The sequence below is a fragment of the Protopterus annectens genome, chromosome 3.part1 (genome assembly GCF_019279795.1).
Source record: "Protopterus annectens isolate FY-2018-M chromosome 3.part1, PAN1.0, whole genome shotgun sequence".
NCBI lineage: Eukaryota > Metazoa > Chordata > Ceratodontiformes > Protopteridae > Protopterus > Protopterus annectens.
The window spans coordinates 1,530,311,371-1,530,334,454 of NC_056732.1; the positions used below are offsets into that span (position 1 = coordinate 1,530,311,371).

Here is a 23,084-nt window from a genome sequence, read left to right on the forward strand (position 1 = left end):
TTCTATCTGTGAACATAGTAACATGGTTTGTTTTTTTCTGTGCAAGTACATGTTTGCATATGTCTTGAGTGATAATTCAATAAAGGTGTTTTAAAAAATGCAAGTCTTATAAGCATGTCTGTAGTCAGTAGAACACTTCTCAGGACCTGCACAGTGTCTGTGTCAACATTTGAGGGAATGGAGCAAGTGAACAGAAGCACTCCAGGCCTACCTTTATACTGCAGGGTTAGAGGGTAGCCAGCACAAGGGCACATAGACACTTTGAAACTGAAATCATCAAATCCTTATTGGTTGAAGTTTTGCATTTGAAGGCTTCAGAATGTAAAGCACTGCTTTGTCAAAGTGTAGATTTTATCGTTCTAGTTGAAGACAATTTGCAGAGGTGTGTATTTAGGTGTCTATGTCTACATATTTATATATAGTTTTATTATATAATGAAAAAAAAATTTTCATTTATTGATCTGATTTTAAATTCATTTTAGCAGTGTATACCTGCTGTAGCCAAGGTCTTTAAGCTTATACTAATAATTCTAGCTCATAGTTGCATTGCATTTTGCTGTTTAAGTGATTTAACTGTTGGTATTAAACCCTAGTTTCATTCTTATGTACTGAGTGTATGTCTGGCTAGTTTTTGACTAGTCTTTGCATTAAGATAGTTCCAGGCCATTCAGCTCAGAGCTAAGGGTTTAAGAATTCCAAAGCTACTGTTTGTTGTGATCTTTCAAAATTACTGTTGCATTATAATAGTTCCATTACACAGAGAAAGATATGTTTTCATTTTTGATCCAGTTTTGAATTCTTTTTTTAACAGTCTGCTAAGGTCTTTAAGGCTATATTAGTAATTCTGCTGCATAGTTTCAGGGCATGTTTAAGTGGTATAACCAGCAAAAAAACAAAACAAACAAAATAATTAGTTCTGTGAGATACCTGTGTTATGCCAACCCCCCTCTACCCCAGCTCTCTAGCTCTTCAGGTGAAGAGCAAAATAAAAATAATAAAAAAGGCAGCTCCTTATACTGTCATACCACCAACCAGGTAGCCAGACACACAATACTGCCCCCCCCCCCTGCACCAACCAGTGAGGTCCCATTTCTGTGCCCAGCTTCTGACCCTCCTCCTTGTCATTATTTTACTAAAAAAAATCTTTATTACTTGCATGGAGTGCTACAGCAGTCAGGATTTACCTTTACATAAAAAATGTTCTAAACTGTAGCTAATTGCTTGCCACAAATGTAGCAAGCATTTGCTACAGTTTATATCCAGCATACAGAGCTACAGCACTGTGACTTTATTAAAAAAAATCTGTTTTTTAAACTGTAGCAAATTACTTGTTACTTTAGGAAAGAAAGGGGCCTTTGGCCATCCCATCTTTGTAGCCTGCCCTTAAAGAAGCTGCATTTGTAGCTGGAAGTTGTCTAGTACTTGGTTTCTAAAAAGGCAGATGTCTGCTGCAAACTCCAAATGGGTAGCATTTTTATGCAGTCTAAGGCAGATTACTATGTTTCTTCTGCTTTGCAAGGGGAAAAAGATTTGAGCACCTTGCCACAAACTCTTCAACAACGAGTGCAAAGCTTTTGATTTTTCCCCATCTCTGCTGTGTTTAACTTTCTCATTTATCCCTACCATCCTTGCTGGATCTGGCGTGGGCAAAACTGTGAGAGTTGTCTAATTTGGCTGTTAAGGAATCTCTGAAGAAGATCCTTACTCTGCTTTCTTCATGTGGGTTTCATATAGTTTACCTGGGCTTTGACTGTTCTAAAGCAGTAGTTAGGATACAACCATAAAGCCATGCTCATGCTGGATGACATAGCTAATTCCCTCTTTGTTAAATGAATTCTTCCAAATCATTTTATACCCATTGTACTTGGAGAATGGGGTCCGCTTTTTAGTAACCTTTTTTGGAAAATCATTAAGAAGTACCAGAAGTGGAAAAAATGCCTTTTGTACTTTGGAAAACAGTATGCAGTCCCCTCTTCATCTTCATCTTCTTCCTCTCCTAGACCAGCTCAGGCCACAAGAGGAAGAGATCTCTTTGCAAGCAGAAGAGACTGCTCGACAGCTTTAGCATCTGTGAGACTCATCCTAAGTCTCCCTGGAGGCAGGCTTTGTAAGGAGCACTGCTGCAGTCCTGACTGTTGATCAGAAGTACTCATGGAAGGCTGTTTATTCAAGTTTTCCCACTTAAGAGGACTTTCAGCGCCAATAAGTAGGTCTTGGAACATGGCTGAAATGAGACTATGTCTTAGAGCTGCTTTGTGCTGTCCCTCCCCATCAGAGGCTTCTCTAAGGACCATTTCATCTTAGTCAAGATTTTAGAGCATTTCAAGTCTTTACTTCCAAGGGGCAGGAGTGATAAAGGTGGTTCTTACCACTGTGGAAAAAAATAGATTTTATTCCCATAGTCCCACCTCTCTGTCATTGTGAATGTGATGTGATAGGTTTGTCCCATTTTTTATCTCAATACCTTCAACAAATATATCTGGTACACCAGATTTTGAATGATGACCCTCCAGTCCATAATGCTACTCCTCCATTTGAAGGGGGGGGGGGTGAGTTGTCTGGATGTTGTTGCCAAAGAAAATCAATGTATGTTTGTTGTTTCACATTTGGAAATTGCACCGGAAAGTTCTAAACTTTGCAGTGGGATCTCCTTTCCTTTAGTCTGTTGTCTGTCATACAAATCTTCACCTTTGTCTTGGCTGTGTTCACAGTGGCTGTGCAGAAGAAAGTTATCCTGGTATTCCCATTCTAAGACAGCTGGCTGTTGTTGAACTGCTTATGAGACTCCCTGAAGAGGTCCTATATTGGGACGCACTTTGGTTACAGTCCTTGTGAATTAACATAGAATTGAGATATGATAGCTTTTGCACTCATGCAAAGGCCTTTTACCAGGGCAGACCTCTGTGGGCTTCAATACTGGTCTTTCTTTTTGAACTAGAAGGCCTAAGAAGACATTTTGGCATCCTGTTTGAAGATGCATAGGTGCCTGGAGGTTTGCATCATTTTGGGGGCATAGCAACAATGATTTTCAGAGTGACTTGGCTTGCCTTGGTTCAGCTTCTGTGGACAGTGAATTGTCAGTTGTTATAAAATCCTTATTCCCTCATGAATGTATTTATTATGTCAAATTTTTGCTGTCAGATGTCGAGTTGTGTCTGTCTCCAACCAGTCTGAAGATCAGGTTTATTTTTATCATCACTTTCTCCATTATTGATCAGTTATAATTTATTCCTCTTTGGATATTGTGGGCCTGTTGTGGGTTGATGTTCATGTTTCACTGTTGCATTCATCACATTTGGGTTATCTGCTTGCAGTAGCCCTCAGTCGGCCTAATTAACAAAGTCTTGGGTCCTGCATCGGTTGCTGTCCCTTCTTCCATGACGTCAGGTCGTCAGAGGTATAAAACATGCAGCCGATGCCATTACATCAGTCTTTCTTGCCGTGTGGTGCCCGAAGCAGAAGCAGTTCGCAAGTGCTGGTCAGCCGACTCCTGAAATTTTGGTTTTCGAGTTTCAAAACCGAAGTCTTCAACTAAAAGCTAAGTACCCCGTTGGGGAAACTTTTTCTTGCTCCTTACCGATGTCAGTAAAAGTTAATAATTGCATTTCTTGTGGAAAGCAAATACCTCACAAAGATTTTCATTCATACTTTATTCCTTGTCTAGGCCCTGACCACGACGTACCTTGCTATCAGTTTTGTGCCTTATTTAATCAATGCACTATCCGTTGTCGGTATATTTTCACCTCTAAATATTTCAGTTCTCGGTTTAGTTATCCAGAAATGTTGTCGGTAAGCCATCCGACTACCAGAATTCTGAAAAAAATGCAAAGATAAAGACAGAGACAGGCCGCCTAGGTCTAAAGCTGCCGAGTACTCAGTGAGGCGCTTTCGCAGCCCCTGATACCCACTACTTCTGATTCGCAGGCCTCTACTGAGACCCATTCGGAGTCCGGTATGCCGCGAGATGCTTCGACTGTGGAACCTGTGGATGTCTCTACCTTGGATAGGTTCAGAGCCACTGTGCAGACAACGGATTCTGAGGGTGTATTTAGGCCTACGAACTTGCATATTAAACTGACGCCTCCTTCTTCTTTAAGGCCTAAACCTCGAACCATGCCTAGAAACTCGACGCCCAGTCTGCATGCTCAGGCCTCTGTGCCAAAAACACAAATTATAAGAATGGCTGAAGATCTTATAACTTTAATCAGGGGAAGCCAGCCACCCTCTTCTAAGAGACCTAGGACTGAATTTGTTTATGAATCATCTGACCAGGATTTGGATTTTTCTGATTCTTCTGATGATCTGGATTTACCCTTATCTTCTTATGAGGATTCTGATGCAGAGGACTCTATTCCCTCTGCTTCCCCTCCAGAGGATTTTTCATTTGGTGAAACCTTGCACACTCTAAGGGAGCATTTCCACTGGGAAAGCCAGGATTTTTCTGATTCAAAAAAGAGGCTTAGGGATTTCTTACTCTTGCCTCAGCATAGGCCTTTAGCTATACCTCCTGTAGTAGACACTGTTGATGATGCCTTTTTGGAATCTAGTTTGGCCCCTGATTCTTTGACTCCTGCTGCCAGAAAACCTGACAGATATTACAGGTTTCCTGAGTCTCACAAGTTCCTTTTTAAAAATCCTATTGCGGATCCAGAGACTATTTCACAGGGACCCAAGGGCATTAAGGCTTCTACTGCCAAAACCCCTACCCCTTCTGATAGAGACTCCAGGGTGCTGGATAGATGGGGTAAGAAGGTTTACACTTCTGCAACCTTGGCCATTAGGGCCTTAAACTGTCAGTTTCATATGTTAAAGTATCAACAACATATTATTGGTTTGCTTAAACAGAAAATGATGTTGATTCCTGACTGTGCTGAAAATAAAGAATTAGAGGATTTAATGCATTCTGCTGAACAGGTTGGAAAACATACTTTGCAATGTTGGGTTGATTCTTTAGAGACCTCTTGCAGGGCCGCTGTCACTGGATCTGTACTCAGAAGGCATGCTTGGCTTAAGGAGCAATCTTTGCCTGATCATGTTAAAGCTAAACTGTTGGATGCTCCCTTAAATCAGGACCGCCTCTTTGGCAACAAAGCTGAGGAAGTTCTTAAAAAGATGGAAGATAAAGCTAAATCTATGCAAACTGTTAAAGATTTCTTACAAGTTCAGCATCCAAGATTTAGTAGGCATTGGCCCTCGGCCTTCTCAATCTAAACCCAGACACAGCAGAAACCCCATGTTTCAGCCCCAGGGTACGCAAAAGACTAAGCAGTGGGGTGCTTCCACTTCCAAATCTGGGAGTAGTAAGACTCCCCCCTATGGAAAACTGTCCCAATGACTTGATTTTAAAACTTCCAAGCACTTCTTAACTGAATGCTCCTTTAGGGGGAAAGATTGGTCTGCAGGCCAAAAACTGGGAACTCATTACCCAGGACAAATGGGTTTTAAATATAGTGTCCCAAGGATACAGATTTCACATCCACGCATTACCAACACCAAAATGTTGGCCAGATCTACCCCCAAATCAGTGGGCAGAGGCTCAAAAGCAAATACGCTCTCTTTTAAACATAAAGGCTATTCAAACTGTACCAGAAGAGGAAAAAGGACAAGGTTTCTACTCAAGACTTTTCCTGGTACCCAGAAAAGACAATTCATGGTGTCCTATTGTGGACCTGTCTACTCTAAACACCTTTTTGGTGATTCCAAAATTCAAGATGCTGACTTTTCACCAGTTGCATCCTATGCTAGGAAAAGATGCCTGGATGGTAACACTCGATTTGAAGGAAGCATACCTGCACATCCCAATCAGAGAATCTTGCAGAAGATACCTACACTTCAAAGCAGGCTACAATCACTACCAGTTCTCTGCACTGCCCTTTGGCTTATCTACTGCACCTAGGGTATTCACAAAGTGCCTAGCCCCAGTTATTGCATTTTGCAGGCAAAGAAATATTCAGGTATACCCATACCTGGATGATTGCTTAATTCAGGCAGAAAGCCAGGACATACTTTTGAATCATCTGGCCTTTGTACAAAGGGTGCTAATTTGTCTGGGGTATACCATAAATGAAAAGAAATCACACCTGGTACCCTGTCAGTAAATCATTTTCCTGGGAGCAAGCTTGAATACAACTTCCCAGATGGCTTTCCTCACGCCAGAGAAACAAATTTATTTGACAACCTACTTCAAACAAGTGGCCACAAAAACCCTACTATCTGCAAGGCAGATACTGCAAGTTTTGGGGTTCATGGCCTCCTGCATTCTTCTATTTCCATATGCAAGACAGGGGGATGGCGTCAAAAGCCTTGGCGGGGTTTAGACAGGCTGTGTGAACCACCTCACCCTCGTCTACGGCTTTGTTAACTGCTTCAAGGAAGTCTCTCAGGTTTAGGAGACATGATCTGCCTTTTACAAACCCAAACTAGGTGGGGTCCAGAGATTGGAGATTACCAATGTCTTTGTTTATAAGTTCCATGATGATACGTTCCATGGCCTTGCAGACCAGGCTCATTAGGCTAACGGGGCAGTAGTTCCCGGGGTCCTTGGTGGCTCCCCCTTTGTGGAGTGGGATAACCATCGCTGTGCTCCATTCACTGGGCACAAAACCTGAGATGAGGCTATGACTGAACATGGTGCTTAGGTGGGGTGCCAGTTCATTCTGCAGTTCGTGTAGAACGCAGCCCGGGATGTCATCTGGTCCCATGGATGCTGTATTCTTAGCTTTGGAGAGTGCGGTTTCTAACTGTGTGGCCGTGATTACCAGAATTTGGCAATCTTTTGGTATTGAGAATGGCCCTTTAGGGGGTGAGAGGGGGCGTGAAGTTGGCACTAAATCGATCTGCCAGGATACTGGCAATATCCTTGGGATCAGTATATTTAATGCCATTCTGTTGTAGCTCAGAGCAGTAGATCTGAGCATTGCCATTTAGAGTCTTGACATAACTATAAAATGCCTTGTTGTTGTCTTTGGAATCTTTGGCAATTTTATTTTCATAACTAGCTTTTGAAGATTTTATGAGGGATCTCAGCTTCTTACTGGGGCTGGTGAGGGAGTTTTTTGCATCTTGGGGTTTTCCTCTTTTCTGCAACAGTTTCTTCCTTCTGTTGTATAATTTGTTTATAGCAGGGGACCACCAGATTGGCTTCCTTTTTTTGGAGAAGAGCATCTCGGTTCTATTTGGGATGGCATGATTCATGCACGAGTGGATGTGCTCGTACAGTACCTTAGTGTAGGATTCTGCAGTCGAACTTCCAGATCTTGTCTGTGTGGGTGTTGTGAAGTTTGTCACTTGTGACTTCAGTAGCATGAAGTTGGCTTTGGAGAAGTTTTTTAAGGAGGTTTCCTTACTGCGGGGTGGGGGTGGGATGTGGATGTCAAGGGTGATTTGCTTATGGTCAGACCTGACCAATGAGGGGGTGACCACTGGTGTGGAACATCTATCTCCCATGTTGGTAATGACCAGGTCTAGGATATTGGAGCCCCTGGTGGGACAATGGATTAGTTGATCCAGGGCGTTGGAATTTATGAATTCCAAGAACCGTTGGGAAAAGGAGTTGGTACTCGAGTAGTTTTCCCAGTTAATGGCAGGGTAGTTGAAACCACCCAGTATTATGGTGTTTGGTTGGCAAAGATTGAGTTTCAGCCAAAACTATACACAGCAGTGACCGGAGGTCATGATTGAACCACAGACTTTGTAGCTATAAGGCTGTGATGTTAACCACTGAGTCACCAGATTAGAATTTGTGTGTAGACTTAGAGGTACTGAGTGAAAGATGTTAATGCTGATTGCCATTATATGACATGGTCAAAGTGGGCAAATTACAAAGCCAAAGAATAGTTAATATATAGCTTGTAAACTAGCCAACACAGCAGAAGAAAATATAGCCTAGCTTTGAGGTTGCTTGCAGTTTCTCAAAAGGATATATATATGTTGTGAGTTCAGTGTTCAGTGTATGGGGGAAAGACACTCATTCTTTACAATTTACAGCAAATTTACTTGACCAGATTTCCTATCACGGTGGAGGTTTTAACATAAATAGATTGAATAGAAAGATTCCTAATACTAACCCCTGTTGGACTCCTTTGTTTGTTGTCACCCATTTAGTTGCATATTATATTGGTGAGTCTACTTCTAACATGTAACCTGCAGTTCTGGAATGCTATTATTATTATGGGATGTGCTCACCACTAACTTGCTGCTGCCTCGTGATTTTTTTACAAACTAAGGGATGGTAGTGTTTTGCAAGTGAGCATAGTTTGCAAATTGCATCTCACTGATAGTTTTCTGTGTAACTCAGGAAACAAACGAAGGACACAAAGTCTCCAAAGCAAAAAAATGTAAAAACAGGTTTATTAGTTTGCAACTAAACAGTATGATACAAAAATAAACTGTTAAGCGCTTTTTGTCTTAATTTAGAAAACTGTTGCTGTTTTTGTATTTGACTTGTTGCTGATGTCATGTGTCCAAGCTTAATTACTTATGCAATACCATTGGTTAATGTTTTCTGAAACCACCATGTGGTCTGTATTAAAGTGAGCACTTGTGCTACTGGTGTAGGTCTGAAGAAGTCTTCTAAATTAAGATGAAAAGCGGTTAACCATTTATTTTTGTATCATACTGTTTAGTTGCAAAGTAATAAACCTGTTTTTACTTTTTTTCGCTTTGGAGACTTTGTGTCCTTGAGCCTTCATTTGTTTCCTGAGTTGCAGTTTGGATTTGTTTGTTTGGATTACACAGTTTTCTGTGTAGGACATTGGTCCCAGTTTATATTGGCCTTTACAATCACAATTGAAAACTCAGGCAATTATAGTGGATACTTGGTCATTGTTTAGCAGATTATTTATTTATAATGCGTATCTTTTTTTCTAGAATTAGCTAATGCTGGGCGGCCGTTGTTTCCCGGAAATGACGTGGATGATCAGCTGAAGAGAATCTTCCGATATCCTTTTGTAGTTACTTTTTTTCATTATGTCTGTGTGTCAAAACGTGCTGCTGCTGGAAACGTGACTGTGGGCATGACTGTCTTCTCAACGTAGCTCAAAAGAAAAGCTATTCAGGTAGGAGGCATATACTTGACTCTCTCTGCAGATGTAGCTGTGATGGTTCACATTTCAGAGCATGACTGTCTGAACTTGTTTGATTATGTACTTATATGGTGAATATTCTTATCAACTGTGGCTTTACAAATATGGTCTTTATTGTAGTCTAGGTAACACAGCTTTTTTGGGGAGTGTGGTGGGGTGAGATGTTCGGTATATAAACCATACATGCTAGAACTCCACCTGTCCTCTACAAGAAGCATTACCTGTAGGAGATCTTCATCCTGCTACCAACCATAGACATAGTTGTATTAAAAAGTGTATGGTCAAAGGGGTGGTTCCATTTCCTTTATTAAATTCATTCATTCATTCTCATTTATATGTTTGTCTGTTGTGTAAGAAATGAACTGTCACTCAAACCCTTTTCAACCACATCCCAGGCCAGAAGATGCAAAATTTTAAACAATTCTACTATGTACAAAGATGTGTACAAATCTGAGAAAGAAGAAATGCAAATTTAGAATGAAAAATAGGTTCAGTATGCAGCAACGTTTTAGCCTTGAAAAACTGCCGCCTTGGAAAAAATCATACTTGAGACAGTTTTTAACTTGTTTTTTCCCCCCTACTAGATTTTTTTAAATTTGAGTTTTTATTGCAGCTTTTTACATTTACCAGATGCATTAAACTAATGCATAAAACGATTTAGATTTAAGAACAGAAAAATGTCCCTGCTTATCACTGTCGCAGTATTCCTTACAAAATAAATATCCTGCTGAGGAAAGCCATATGCCCATCCAGCAAATCAAAGGCTTGGTTTCTTCCGAGCCCTCTACTTCAGACCTTTGTCCTATGTCTGAGGTGTAATGTACATAACTGATGTGTGAGTGCCAAATCCTCAAGAACTTCTTTGCCGCCAGTCTGAATGCTGTTTGCGTGAAGTCTTTAAGTTGTTCACACGTATCAACTACTGAGCATAGGGCACATATGTACCCCACTGGGGGGCCCTTCCTTGATTTATCTTTGCTTGGCTTTTTGTTTTCCATGCCACCCAGAAAGGGGAAATGTAGTGTGGGAGGCAGATTCCCCATAAAGACAGACATGTGCCATTTCTGCTTAGGTGCAGATACTTATCACACACACTGCGTTCTTTGCCAGGCCTTTGTACCCAAGATCCTGTTCAGCCATCTGTCGTCTCTGTGTATGTGTTTGGGAAAATCAGTGCCGTAAGCTATTGGCTCAGGAAACTATGGCTTCTGAATCTCCCCACCCAAGTGGTTCATCCGTTCTAAAGCAAAGTCAAAAAAGTTGTACTTAGAGACATCTGCTGACCATCATGTGTAGGATGTTTCCATAGGGCACGCTGCAGAGCCCTAGGACCATCTGATTACAATATCTGCTCCTTGTGGTGTGAGACAGTTGAAGGCCAACACAAGGCTTGCTATTCAAATGTCCGCTGAGGCTGAGCCAACATCTGCTGAAGACAAAAAGGGATTGCCACAGCTGTTTCTGAAGGGCCTAGAAGGATTCCACAGATACTTGTTAGGGAAAAAGTACCTTGTTCCCTTATTGAAGTTAGACAGGTTTCAAAACCCCCATAAGCTTGTTAGGGCATAGGGTCATATAAAGAAAATACAAAATACTAGGCATGTAGCCCCTGTGGCTAAGGACCCTCCTAAACAGTGGAAGATTTCACTCGGTTTTTTAAGGTCCTCATGGCCTTAACAACCCCCGAGTGTGTCAGTTACTTCACCTGTTGGTTTCTGTTCTTTTACTCCATCTAAGAAACTTAGGGTCTCTGACTCCTCTGAGGGTGAAGATATGAAGGTCTAGATTCTGGGAAGAGCCCCTCACTTACTCCTACCAGATCGATTCCCTTCTTGCTCTGGGATCGGATGAAGATGATACCATATTCCCTTATTGAGGAGCTTTCCTTTGGGGACACCTATGATGGAGCATTTTTAGCAGCAGAGTTCCCAAATGTCTAAGGTCTAGAAGAGATATTATGACCGCTTACAGATAGACTGTTCAAGGCCTTCTGACGTACCTCTTGTTTTGGAAGTCCTTCTTGATACATTTACTCCTGCTTCACTGACTCTAGAGTCTTAGCCTGCTGCTCTTAAAAAAAACAGATGGGTTCTGCAAAGTTCCTGAGTCTGAGAACTTCTTGTGCAGTAGTCCTTAGCCTTAAGGACCATTAATTAGCAAACCCATACAACCATGTATGTTCTGGCCCTGCTGTCTGTGTTTGGGGGTGTTCTGGCTAACATGCCTGACTTTGAAGCTAAGGTCTCTGCCATCTCCTTACCAGGTTCTGCTGCTTCAGGGTCAGTTATCAGGATGCGTTCCTGGCTTAGGCTGCAATCTCACTCTTGAGGGTGTCAAGGCTCAAGTTAACGGACTAGTGCTTGGACACTCAACATTTGTTTGGCCCTATGGCTTCAGAGCTGTAAAACTTTACAAGATAAAGGGAAGGTTATGCAAGACTTTAAGTAAATTGACTTTTTTTCTTTTCCTCTATTCATAAATTACAAAGGAACTATCTTTCTAAGACTCCTTTTGTGTGTAGGCACCTTAACCCACCTTTGGAGAGCAACAGACTTTCTAAAATAGTGTTTCCTGAGAAGCCAGCTCAGTATTCATGAAGACAGCCGTCAACTTTCCCAGACAATTCAGATGGTATTTGACATTCATCCTTCTCCATGCCTCAGTCAGGTTCTTCTTTCTGTCAGGTTAACCATGTCCTTTTGATCTTTCTACAGCACCAAGGGTTTGTACAAAGTGTCTCACCCCAGTCATAGATTTTGCAGACTGTATGGTGTTCATATGTTTCCCTGTCTGGATGACCATCTTATTCAAGCCCCTTCTTAGCAGCTTCTACTACAGGATTTTGAATTTACCATGCTTCCCTTTGCAGTGTGAGTTTCAATCTCAATCTCAAGTCTATTATGATCCCTTCTCAGGACCATGTTTTTCTGGAATGCAGGAATCAGACCCTAGTGATGATGGCTTTACTTCCTTCTTCCAAAGTTTTCTCCTTGACCTCATTTTTCCAGTCTCTTCTTCAGTTACAGGTGGTATCTGCAAAAGTGTTTTTATGAGTGCTGGAGTTCATGGCCTCCACTTTTCCGGTGGTTCCTTTGGCCAGACTCCACATGAGGAAGTTTCCAGTAGTACCTCAAGATACTTTGGCTGCAGCATTGTCATCCACTGGAGTTTCCAATTCCTTTTTTGCCTTACTTCAGAAGGAGTTTCTTTGGTGGATTTACCATACTTCTGTGAATCCAAACCTAACTTTTTAGGTACCCTCCCCCACTGTCGAGCTCTTTATATGCACTTCATACCTGGGTTGGGGGGGGGGGGGGCTTCTTACAACAGCAACAACAAAAAGGTCCAGGGGATCTGGTCTCTGTGGCAAGTAAGAGACCATAGGGGTCTTATCCTGGCCTTTGGATTCCATATCCGCTCAGACTTTTCACAGACAACACTGCTGTCATGTTGTGGTACATAAGCAAGGGAGGGGCAGCAAAGTCTTACCTTCTTTGCTGACTGGCTGTCTTTACTTGGGATTTTGCCATCCTCCATCACTTGACAGTTCAGGTGATTTATATTCCGTTAGAGTACTCTCTGGTGGCAGACAATCTGAACTTGTTCCAAACAGATCCTCATTAGTGGATGCTTCTTACAGAGATATTACTGGACATTGTCCATCAGTGAGGTACTCCGCAAGTTCATCTTTTTGCCTCCCTTCTTAACAGACAAATTCCCAAGTTCTGTTCCAGAGTGCTAAGTATTTCTGGCTTGGAAAGTGAACATCATGCCCTTTTCTGGGAAAGGGATAATCCTGTATGCTTATCCCTGTCATTGTTGCTAAGAGTCCTGCACAATATCATGTGGGACAGGCCCAGAATCTTGTTCGTGACAACATTGGTTTCCCCCTCCTCTTTCACTTGGTCAGAGGCAGTCATCACAAGTTGCCTCACTGGATGGGTCTCCTCACACAGGACAAAGGCAGTATCATTTGCTCTCATCTTCTCACCCTGCATTTGGTTGATAGGGTTTTGATTCTTTTAGACACCGGTTTTATGAGGATGTGCTTCAGGTTTTGCAGGCAGCCAGAATACCCACTAGTAAAAAAATTGTGTGTTACGGAGTGGAAGATATTTTATCTGTGGTGTCACAAACATGAACGGGACTCTTTTTTTTTTTTTTTTTTTTTTTCAGTGGGTACTACTACTGTTCTTTCTTATTTCAGGAAAAATAACCTGCTGCGTAGAAATAGTGTGCACCCCACCCACACACACATATTTACAAGTATGTGGTTAAGAGACAAGGGCTAAGGGCCTCTAGATTAACCACTCATGATCATATTTTTCAAGATGCTTAATAGGTTGGAGACAGAATTTATGAATAGGGGATATAAAGAAGAAGAACGTCAACATGTTCTTCGTGTTTCACTGTTGCATTCATTACATTTGGGTTATCCGCCTGCAGGTAGCCCTCAGCTGGCCTGAATATCAAAGTCTTGGGGTCCTGCGTCGGATGCTGTCTCTTCTTCCATGAAGTCAGGTTGTCAGGGGTATAAAACATGCAGCCGACGTCATTACCCCAATCTTTCTTGCCGCGCGGTGCCCGAAGCAGAAGCAGTTCGCAAGTGCTGGTCGGCTGACTCCTGAAATTTTCATTTTCAAGTTTCTGAACTGAAGTCTTCAAAAAAGCTAAGTACCCCATTAGGAATCCTTTTTCTTGCTCTTAACCGATGTCAGTAAAAGTTAACAATTGTATTACCTGTGATGTCAGTAAAAGTTAACAATTGTATTACCTGTGGAAAGCAAGTAACTCATAAAGATTTTCATTCGTACTCCATTCCTTGCTTAGGCCCGGACCACGATGTCTCTCGCTGTCGTTTTTGTGCCTTATTCAACCCCCTGACTATTCATCGTCGGTTTCTTTTTGCAGCAAATTATTTTGGTTCACGGTTTAACTATCCAGAAATGCTTCGGTAAGCCATCTGACTACCGACATTCCGAAAAAACTTAAAGATAAAGACAGAGACAGACCGCATAGGTCCAAGGTTGCCGACGATGCTTCCATTAAGCTAGTCACCAGTTCGCCGGTACTGAATGAGGTGCTTTCGCAGCCCCTGATACCCGCTACTTCAAATTTGCAGGCCTCTACTGAGGCCGCGAAATGCTTCTTCAACTATGGACTGTGCGGATTTCTCTACCTTCTATGGGTCTGGAGCCGCTGTGCAGGCACCGGCTTCTGAGGGTGTATTCAGGCCTACTGACTTGCATTTCAAACGGACACCATCTTCCTCTTCAAGGCCTAAAACTCGACCCACGCCTAGAAAACCGATGTCCAAACCACATGGTCAGGCCCATATGCCTAAAAAACAAATGATAAGAATGGCTGAAGACCTTGTTACTTTAATTAGGGGAAGCCAGCCTTCATCCTCTAAGAGACCTAGAACTGATTTTCCTTCTGATTCTTCTGAACAGGATTCTGAAATTTCTTTTTCTTCTGATTACCAGGATTTGCCCTTATCCCCTATGAGGATTCTGATGTAGAGGATTCCATTCCCTCTGCTCCCCCTCCAGAAGATTTTTCTTTTGGTGAAACCTTGCACACTCTTAGGGAGCATTTCCATTGGGAAAGCCAGGATTACTCTGACTCCAAAAAGAGGCTTAGGGAATTCTCACTCCTCCCTCAACACAGACCTTTAGCTATCCCTCCTATCCTGGACATTGCAGATGATGCCTTCTTGGAATCTAGCCTGGCCCCAGACGACACTTTACCTCCAGCTCCCAGGAAGTCTGACAGGTATTACAGAGTACCTGTCTCTCACAAGTTCCTCTTCAAGAATCCTACTGTGGACCCAGAGACCATTTCCCAAGGACCTAAAGGCATTAAGGCTACTACTGCCAAAAACTCTACCCCCTCTGATAGAGATTCCAGGGCCTTGGATAGATGGGGTAAGAAGGTATACACTTCTGCTACTTTGGGCATTAGGGCCTTAAACTGCCAGTTTCATATGTTAAAGTATCAGCAGCATATTATGGGACTACTTAAACAGAAAATTATGTTGATTCCTGACTGCTGAAAATAAAGAATTACAGGATTTAAAGCATTCTGCTGAACAAGTTGATAAACATACTTTGCAATGTAGTTTTGACTCTTTAGAAGCATCTTGCAGGGCTGCTGTCACTCGGTCTGTACTTAGAAGGCATTCTTGGCTTAAGGAGCAAAATTTGCCAGATCATGTTAAAGCTAAATTACTGGATGCTCCCTTAAACAAAGACCGCCTGTTTGGCAGCAAAGCAGAAGAAGTCCTTAAAAAGATGGAGGAAAAAGCTAAATCTATGCAAACTGTTAAATATTTCCTGCAAGTACAGCCTCCTAGATTTAGCAGGCATTGGCCTTCTAAGAATTGGTCCTTTCCAGTCTCTTTCACGCCTTCTCAGTCCAAACCCAGGAACAGCAGACCACCTAGGCTACAGTCTCAAGGTTCTCACAGGCCTAAGCAGTGGGGGGCTCCCAGTTCCAAAGCTGGAAGTAATAAGACACCCCCTATGGAAAAATGTCACAATGACTTAACCTTAAATCTTCCAAGCCCTGCTCAACTGTCTGCTCCCTTAGGGAGAAAGATCGCCCTGCATGCAAAAAACTGGGAAATCATTACCCGGGACAAATGCGTTTTAAATATAGATCTGAAGTAGGTAACTTCATTTTATCTGCAACCTGTGGGTGTACGGATCCGTATCGGATCCGAGCTGGCAACTTTTTTCTAGCATCTGCTCCAAGCTCCGAGCTCCTCCCCTTACCCATAATGCGCTACCGTTTCCTATCTTCCCTTAGATCTCGTTTGCCGCGCTAGTAGTGTGCATCATGGTCTACTTTGCTCTGAGCTAAAAAGGGATAGTAAGTGGAAACTTTTGCTTATATCTAGGTGTGCTTGTCTAGGATTACCCTTCTTCCCCTTCTGTAGTAACGCGTTTGGTCGTTAGTGTAAAAAAAAAAAAAAAAAAAAGTTTTTTTGTATTAGAGTAGTAGTTAGGCCTGCCCTTCCCCTACTGTGTGTGTGTGTGCGTGTGTGCGTGTGTTTTTTTTGGGAAGGTAGTACTTATACCTTTGAGTGCAGGACTATGGCTGACCAGCCAAAGCCTGTGTTCAAAAAATGTACAGAATGTGGCCATAAGCTTTCCCTTGCCGATGGTCACACTCTGTGTGTGATATGCTTAGGTGTGGCACATTTATCCACTCAGTGTGCTGTCTGTTCAGGCTTCAACCCTAGAGCCCTTAGGGATCATAAGGCCAAGCTAGTTACCAAAGGCCTTCTCCCTGTTGCCATGCTGGATTCTGCCTCTGCCTTGGTTGCTAGTGTACCACCCCAGACAGGGACTCAGCCTCCCTGTTCATCTGGCGATGGGTCCTCGAAGGACAGATCTTCAGTCAGCAAGTCTGACAAAGATAAAGAAAAAGTGAAGGAAAAGGAAAGACGCAGAGAAGAAAGGGAGAAAAAGAAAGACAGGCATCGTAAGAGATCCTCAGACAGGGAGCTCTTTCTCAGCCCCCCATCTAAGACCATGAGGCATGTTTCTCCTTGGCTCCGTTCACCGCTTTTCTCACAGGAGCCGTTGGAACATTCGGACCTGAGGCCCTCCACCCCTCTGCGCAGACCAGCCAGATCCGAGTCGGTGGCCTCTTCGAGTTCGACTTGGAGCCTATCGGACATGGATATGGACAGGATGATGTGGAGATTTCTTCAGACCCAAATTCAGATGGGAGTCTTGCCAGGTCCCTCTCCCTCTAAAGGGGCGACCTCCATGCCTCTTTTCCGCCCCATCTCTCCTTCCCCGATCCGTGCTTCGGGGCTGTTAGATCCGAGGTTTTTCAGAGCTGGTAGCTCAGTGCTGACAGTTCCTCCAACCTCAACTCTGGCTGTTACCTTGACTTCCTCAGATCCGACTTGTTCGGATCCGAGTGACTCTCGGAGCCGCGGACAGGGAGTCGGACCCGGGGGAATGGATTCTTCGGCTCTGACCCTTTCAGACCCGATCCATTCACTCTGACCTCAGGCTACCCTGTCTTCGGCTCCGGTCCCCGCTTCGGATCCAGGGAGGACCTCTCCCTTGGCCTTCGAAGTGGTGAAGAGGGTTCTCTCCCAGGGTTTGAGACCCTAGCCCATCCCCTTGGATACCACCCAGGCCCCCCTGGATTTGGCAACGACTCCCTTCATCCTGTCTCAGGGACAGCCCGTACCAGAGGATCCCCAGGTCATTTTCCCCAAGGAAACCCCTGTGGCTTGCGGATCCCTTTCTGAAAGTCCCACTGAAGAGGGCCCACCGCAAGTGCAAGTGCAAAAGGAGGCACTTGGACTCCTCCGAGTCCCTCACCACTGACTTAGATGAAGGAGAAGGTTCCCCCAGGTCACCTCCCAAAGACGTCTCATTTGGAGAAATTATGGAAATCCTGCGCCAGAGAGGAGGTTGGTCAGCCCCAAAACCTTCTGGGGATGAGTCAGTGTCCTGGAGGCCTTTGGCGCGGGCCCATCTACTTCCCGGGTGTCCCCACCAGCAGACCCCTTGGTGGACCTCATCACCACAAGGGCATGTAAGGAGCCCGACACTGTAGAGCCCATCCTCAAACGTCCTGACAAGGTTTTATCTCCTCCTTCTGATAGACAACACTAGTCGAAAGGAGCCCCAGTTGATGCAATGTTGGTCGCAGTGGCCACAAAGAAGGAACTAGCACAGGAGAGTTCCTTAGTCCACCTTCCAGACAAGGAGTCCAGGTCAGTGGATAAGTTTGGGAAGCGCGTATACTCCTCAGCGGCTTTTTCTATCCGTGCGCTGAATTATTTGGCACATGTGATTCGACTTCAGCGAGACCTTGCTTCGGAATTCGCTGAGTTGCCCCCAGAGTCTTTATCGCCGCAGGACAGACAGCTGTTCTCGGCGAAAATGTCTACTCTGAAGTCAGTCTGAAATGCATCTATGCGGCTACTTTCCCATGCCACGGAAGGAGCAGCTAGAGCGGCTGGGACAGGCATAGCCGTGAGGCGTCATGCCTGGCTCAGATTGTGTCAGTTCGCAGACCCTTTCAAGGCTTTGTTTATCAACACTCCCTACGATGGTTCTTCCCTCTTTGGGAAGACAGTACGTGACACACTTGTCCAGAGTGAAAAGGACTGGAAGACTTTGTCTGCTGTCGGAGTCCACTTCTCTAACCCTCAGCGGTCCTTGTCTAGGAATCAAAGAGGGCAGAAGAAGATGTGGTTCCAAAAATCTCAGTTTTCCCAGGATTCTCAGGACAGCTATTCCCCCAGTGGCAGAGGGGGGCAGGATCGACATTGACCCAGAGGTAGAGGGGGTCCCAGGAATTTTGGGTCTAGGGAACCCTTCTCTGATAGACCCGGTCAGCAGCCCTGAGGAGTTGCCCGACTGTCCTACTCTGGAGGCAGTCGGGGATGATTGTCCTTACACCCAGCGGCATGGGAGTCCATTATGACAGATCGCTGGGTTCTTCAGATAATATCCAGAGGTTACTCTGTTCCTTTCATTGCCCCTACAAATATTACAAAACACCTCCTGGATGTTGCACCCGCTCACAGGGAGGCTGCAGCTCTAGAGGTTTCAAAGCTGCTTCTCAAACGAGCCATCGAAAAGTTCCCCCCGATCAGTCCGGATTAGGCGTCTACTCAAGGTTCTTTTTGGTGCCAAAAAAGATGTGGGACCTCAGTCCCATTCTAGACCTGTCAGCATTAAACCTGTCAGTAGCAAAACAGAAATTCCAGATGGTCACTCTGCAGTCCATTCTACCTTATTTCCGAGAGTGCGACTGGATGTGCTCGTTAGACCTTCAGGATGCTTACTACCACATCAAAATACACAGAAGCTCCTGGAGGTTTCTGTGCTTCTGGCTGGGAGCCAGTCACTTTCATTTCAGAGCCCTACCCTTTGGTCTCACCACAGCCCCTAGGGTGTTTACCAAGGTAATGGCAGTTGTAGCGGCTCACCTGAGGCTTCAGGGTATTCAGGTGTTTCCATACTTGGATGACTGGGTCTTCGCTGCGCACAATAAGCATCACTTGTGTCTGGCCCAAGATTATTTCATTCGGTTAGCAGACATACTCGGAATTACAATCAATGTTCACAAATCCCATTTACAACCAGTACAAATTCTAGACTTCATTAGGGCATGGTTAGACACTTTGCAGATGAAGGTATTCCTAATTCCAGACAGGATTCTACATCTCAGGGGCCACATAGCTCAGATAGCAAACCCCAAGTCTTCAAATGTGAGTGAGGTTCTCCGGGCTCTGGGCTCCATGGCTGCCGCCATATCTACTCTCCCGTATGCGCGCTTTCACATGTGGGTTCTTCAATGGACTCTGGCTGTTCAGTGGTCTTGGCTAGACCTACCCATGGAATTTCTGATCAAGATCAGTCACGTCTGCAGGACATCTCTTCTTTGGTGGTTAACTTCACCGGAGATATCAAAAGAACGCCCATTTGCGTCACCCCCAGTCCAAACCACAGTGACCACGGACGCCTCCCAACTCGGGTGGGGGGGGCACTGTTCGGGAAGGACAGTCCAAGGCACATGGTCCCAGACAGAGACCAATTTGCACATAAATGTTCTAGAGATGATGGCAGTGCTTTTAGCATTGGAAGCCTTTCACACAGTCCTCCCCCTCGGATTGATTGCAATTCAGTCAGACAACATGTCGGTCGTCTGGTTTATCAACAACCAGGGGGGAACCAGATCCTACCCTCTATGTCACGAGGCCATGAGAGTGTGGGAATGGGCGATTTCCACCGGTCGGTGTCTGATAGCAACGCACATCCCGGGGTGCTCCAACATTTTAGCGGACAGATTGAGCCAGGCCAATCTGATGCCTTATGAGTGTTCTCTGAAACACTCAGTAGCAGAGGAGATTTTCCTGGCATGGGGTCAGCCTTGCTGTGATCTCTTCGCATCTCCTTCCAATGTGAAGTGCAGCGAGTTCTTTGCTCTGATTCCCTCACTAGGGGAAGTTCCCAGAGATGCTCTAGTCCATGTTTGCCCCCCCCCCCCCTGGCTTCTGTATGCTTATCCACCTTTACCTCTCATTTCGAAGTTTCTTCTGAAAGCTTGCCGACTACGGTGCAAAGTGATTCTCATTGTCCCGTTCTGGCCTCATCAGGTTTTGTTCACATTCCTTTGGTCTCATCTCTTAGCTCCCCCGTGGGTTCTGGATCCCTGCCCAGATCTAATTTCCCATCCGTCGGGGACACGTCTGCCCGATCTGGGCAGCCTCAAGCTAACAGCTTGGTTGCTCCAGTTCCATTAATCGCCAGGACTCCCGGTCTTTAATCCCAGGTAAAATCCATTCTGGTGGCCTCTCTCAAAGACTCCACTAGGAAACTATATTGCAGTAAATGGAAGCGCTTTTCCATTTGGGATTCACAGAGAGAAATAGATCCCTTTACAGCCCCTGTTCCAGCGGTGTTGGACTTCCTGTCTGGTATCTTTCAGCAAGGAGCTTGTTCCTCCACAGTGAAAGTACAATTGGCAGCCATTTCCAGTTTTCACGTTGGTGAAGACAGCATGGCCTTAGCCTCCTCTAGGCTGTGTAAGGCTTTTCTTAAAGGTACGTTTCTGTTACGGCACCCTGTCAAGGATTCTGTACCTCCTTGGGACCTTACTTTTGTTTTACAGGCATTGGCAGCCCCTCCTTTTGAACCCGCAGCTTCGGTGGACTTAAAATTTTCGTCCTGGAAGACAGCTTTCCTAGTCGCCATCACATCGGCTAGGAGAGTTTCTGAGCTTCAAGCTCGGTCTGCCATGCCTCCATATTTGGTCTTCCATAAGGTTAGGGTTTCCCTCCTTACTAACCCTTCCTTCTTACCTAAAGTGGCATCTGAAGCAAACATTAACCAGTCCATTAATCTGCCCGTTTTCTTTCCCAACTTTCAAAATAAAGGTGAATACAAACTCCATTTGTTGGATGTTCATAGACAACTTCATTTTTATCTTCATAGAACGAAGTCTTTCCGCAAGACTGACCAATTGCTTGTTTCCTTTTCCTAAGCGTTTATGGGAAAAGCTATTTCTAAAGTTTCTTTAGCCAGATGGATCACTCTTTGCATTTCACATGCCTACAAAGCAAAAGGTTTATCTCCTCCTGGTATAGTTAAGGCTCACTCTACCAGGTCCATGGCGACTTCTGCTGCTTTCTGGTCCAGGGTACCTTTGGACGATATTTGTGCAGCATCGACATGGGCCATTTCACATACCTTCATTTCCCATTACAAACTGGATCTGATTTCGAGGGGTAGAGCATCCTTTGGCTCTGCGGTGCTCAGGAATATCCTTCCATAAGGGCCTCCCAGGATTGGAGTAGCTGGGGACTCTGTCCCACAGGTTGCAGATAAAATGAAGTTAACTACTTCAGATAAAGAAGTTATATACTCACCATAATGTTCCATCTGAGTAGTTATACTTCATTTTTCTGCAACATTCCCTCCCTCCATCCCCCGGACCTTATCCTGTTTTCAGGTTGGTTATTGGTTTGAGTTGCAAATATATTGTTAGTTGCAGCAAACTTGATTTGAGGAAAGATAAGAGATGGTAGGGCACTATGGGTAAGGGGAGGAGCTCGGAGCCTGGAGCAGATGCTAGAAAAAAGTTGCCGGCTCGGATCCGATACTGATCCATATACCCACAGGTTGCAGAAAAATGAAGTATAACTACTCAGATGGAACGTTATGGTGAGTACATAATTTCTTTTTTTCCAAGGATACAGATTCCACTTCCACACCTTACCAACCCCAAACGGTTGGCCAGACCTACCCCCAAATCAGTGGGCAGAGGCTCAACAGCAGGTTCTCTCTCTTCTAAGCATCAGGGCTATTCAACTTGCCCCAGCAGAAGAAAGGGGACAAGGTTTTTACTCAATACTTTTCCTGGTACCCTGAAAAGACAGCTCCTGGTGTCTTATCCTGGACCTGTCTATTCTAAACACTTTTTTGGTAATCCTAAAATTCAAAATGCTAAAACTTCAACAGCTGCTTCCTATGCTAGGCAACAATGCCTGGTTGGCAACCTTAAACTTAAAGGAAGCTTACCTGCACATTCCAATAAGGGAATCTTGCAGGAAATACCTACGCTTCAGAGCAGGCTCCATGCACTATCAGTTCTGTGCACTTCCCTTTGGCTTATCAACTGCGCCTAGAGTATTCACAAAGTGTCTAGCTCCAGTCATTGCATTTTGCAGGCAAAGAAATATTCAAATGTACCCATACCTGGACGATTGTCTAATTCAGGCAGAAAGCCAGGACATGCTACTAAAACATCTGGCATTTGTAAAGAAACTTCTAACCTCACTGGGGTACACCATAAACTAAAAGAAATCTCATCTGGTACTCTGCCAACAAATTGTATACCTGGAAACAAGCTTGAACACAACTTTCCAGATGACTTACCTCATGCCAGAGAAACAAGTTTATTTGACAGCCTACTTCAAACTACTGGCCACAAAGACCCAGCTATCTGCAAGGAAAATCCTGCAACCCCTGGGGTTCATGGCCTCTTGCATTTTACTAATTCCATATGCAAGACTGCATATGAGGAAACTACAATGGTATCTAAAAAGCCTTATGGTGTCAACATTCTCAGGACCTGGAATCAATGATTCCTATCATTCCTTGCATAAAGACAGATTTCCTTTGGTGGGCAGAGGCCTGCTACCACAACAAGGGGATTGCATTCACTCTACCCCCTGCCACGCAAACCCTAACAACAGACACATCAGACTATGCATGGGGGGCTCTCTTGGCAGGGCAGTGCATTCAGGGCAAATGGAACTCGAGTCAGATACACCTGCATATCAATCAAAAAGAAATGTTAGCTGTACAGAATTCCCTGACAGCCTTTAAGGACCACATTATTCCAGGACAATTATTGGTAAAGAAAGACAACACCACTGTTATGTGGTACATAAACAAGCAGGGGGATCCCACTCGTACCCTCTCTGCAGACTAGCCGTGGCTCTGTGGAACACAG

The 23,084-nt window shown here is 44.3% G+C and overlaps 1 protein-coding gene across 1 annotated transcript in view; it reads left to right on the forward strand.

The window, feature by feature from the left end:
* The window catches only part of CDK5 (cyclin dependent kinase 5), a 650,155-nt gene that overhangs the window by 344,919 nt on the left and 282,152 nt on the right, over positions 1–23,084 (forward strand). The window contains exon 9 of the mRNA XM_044067607.1: positions 8,869–8,938. Coding sequence (XP_043923542.1) covers positions 8,869–8,938 — 70 coding nt within the window. The remainder of the gene's footprint in view (positions 1–8,868; positions 8,939–23,084) is intronic.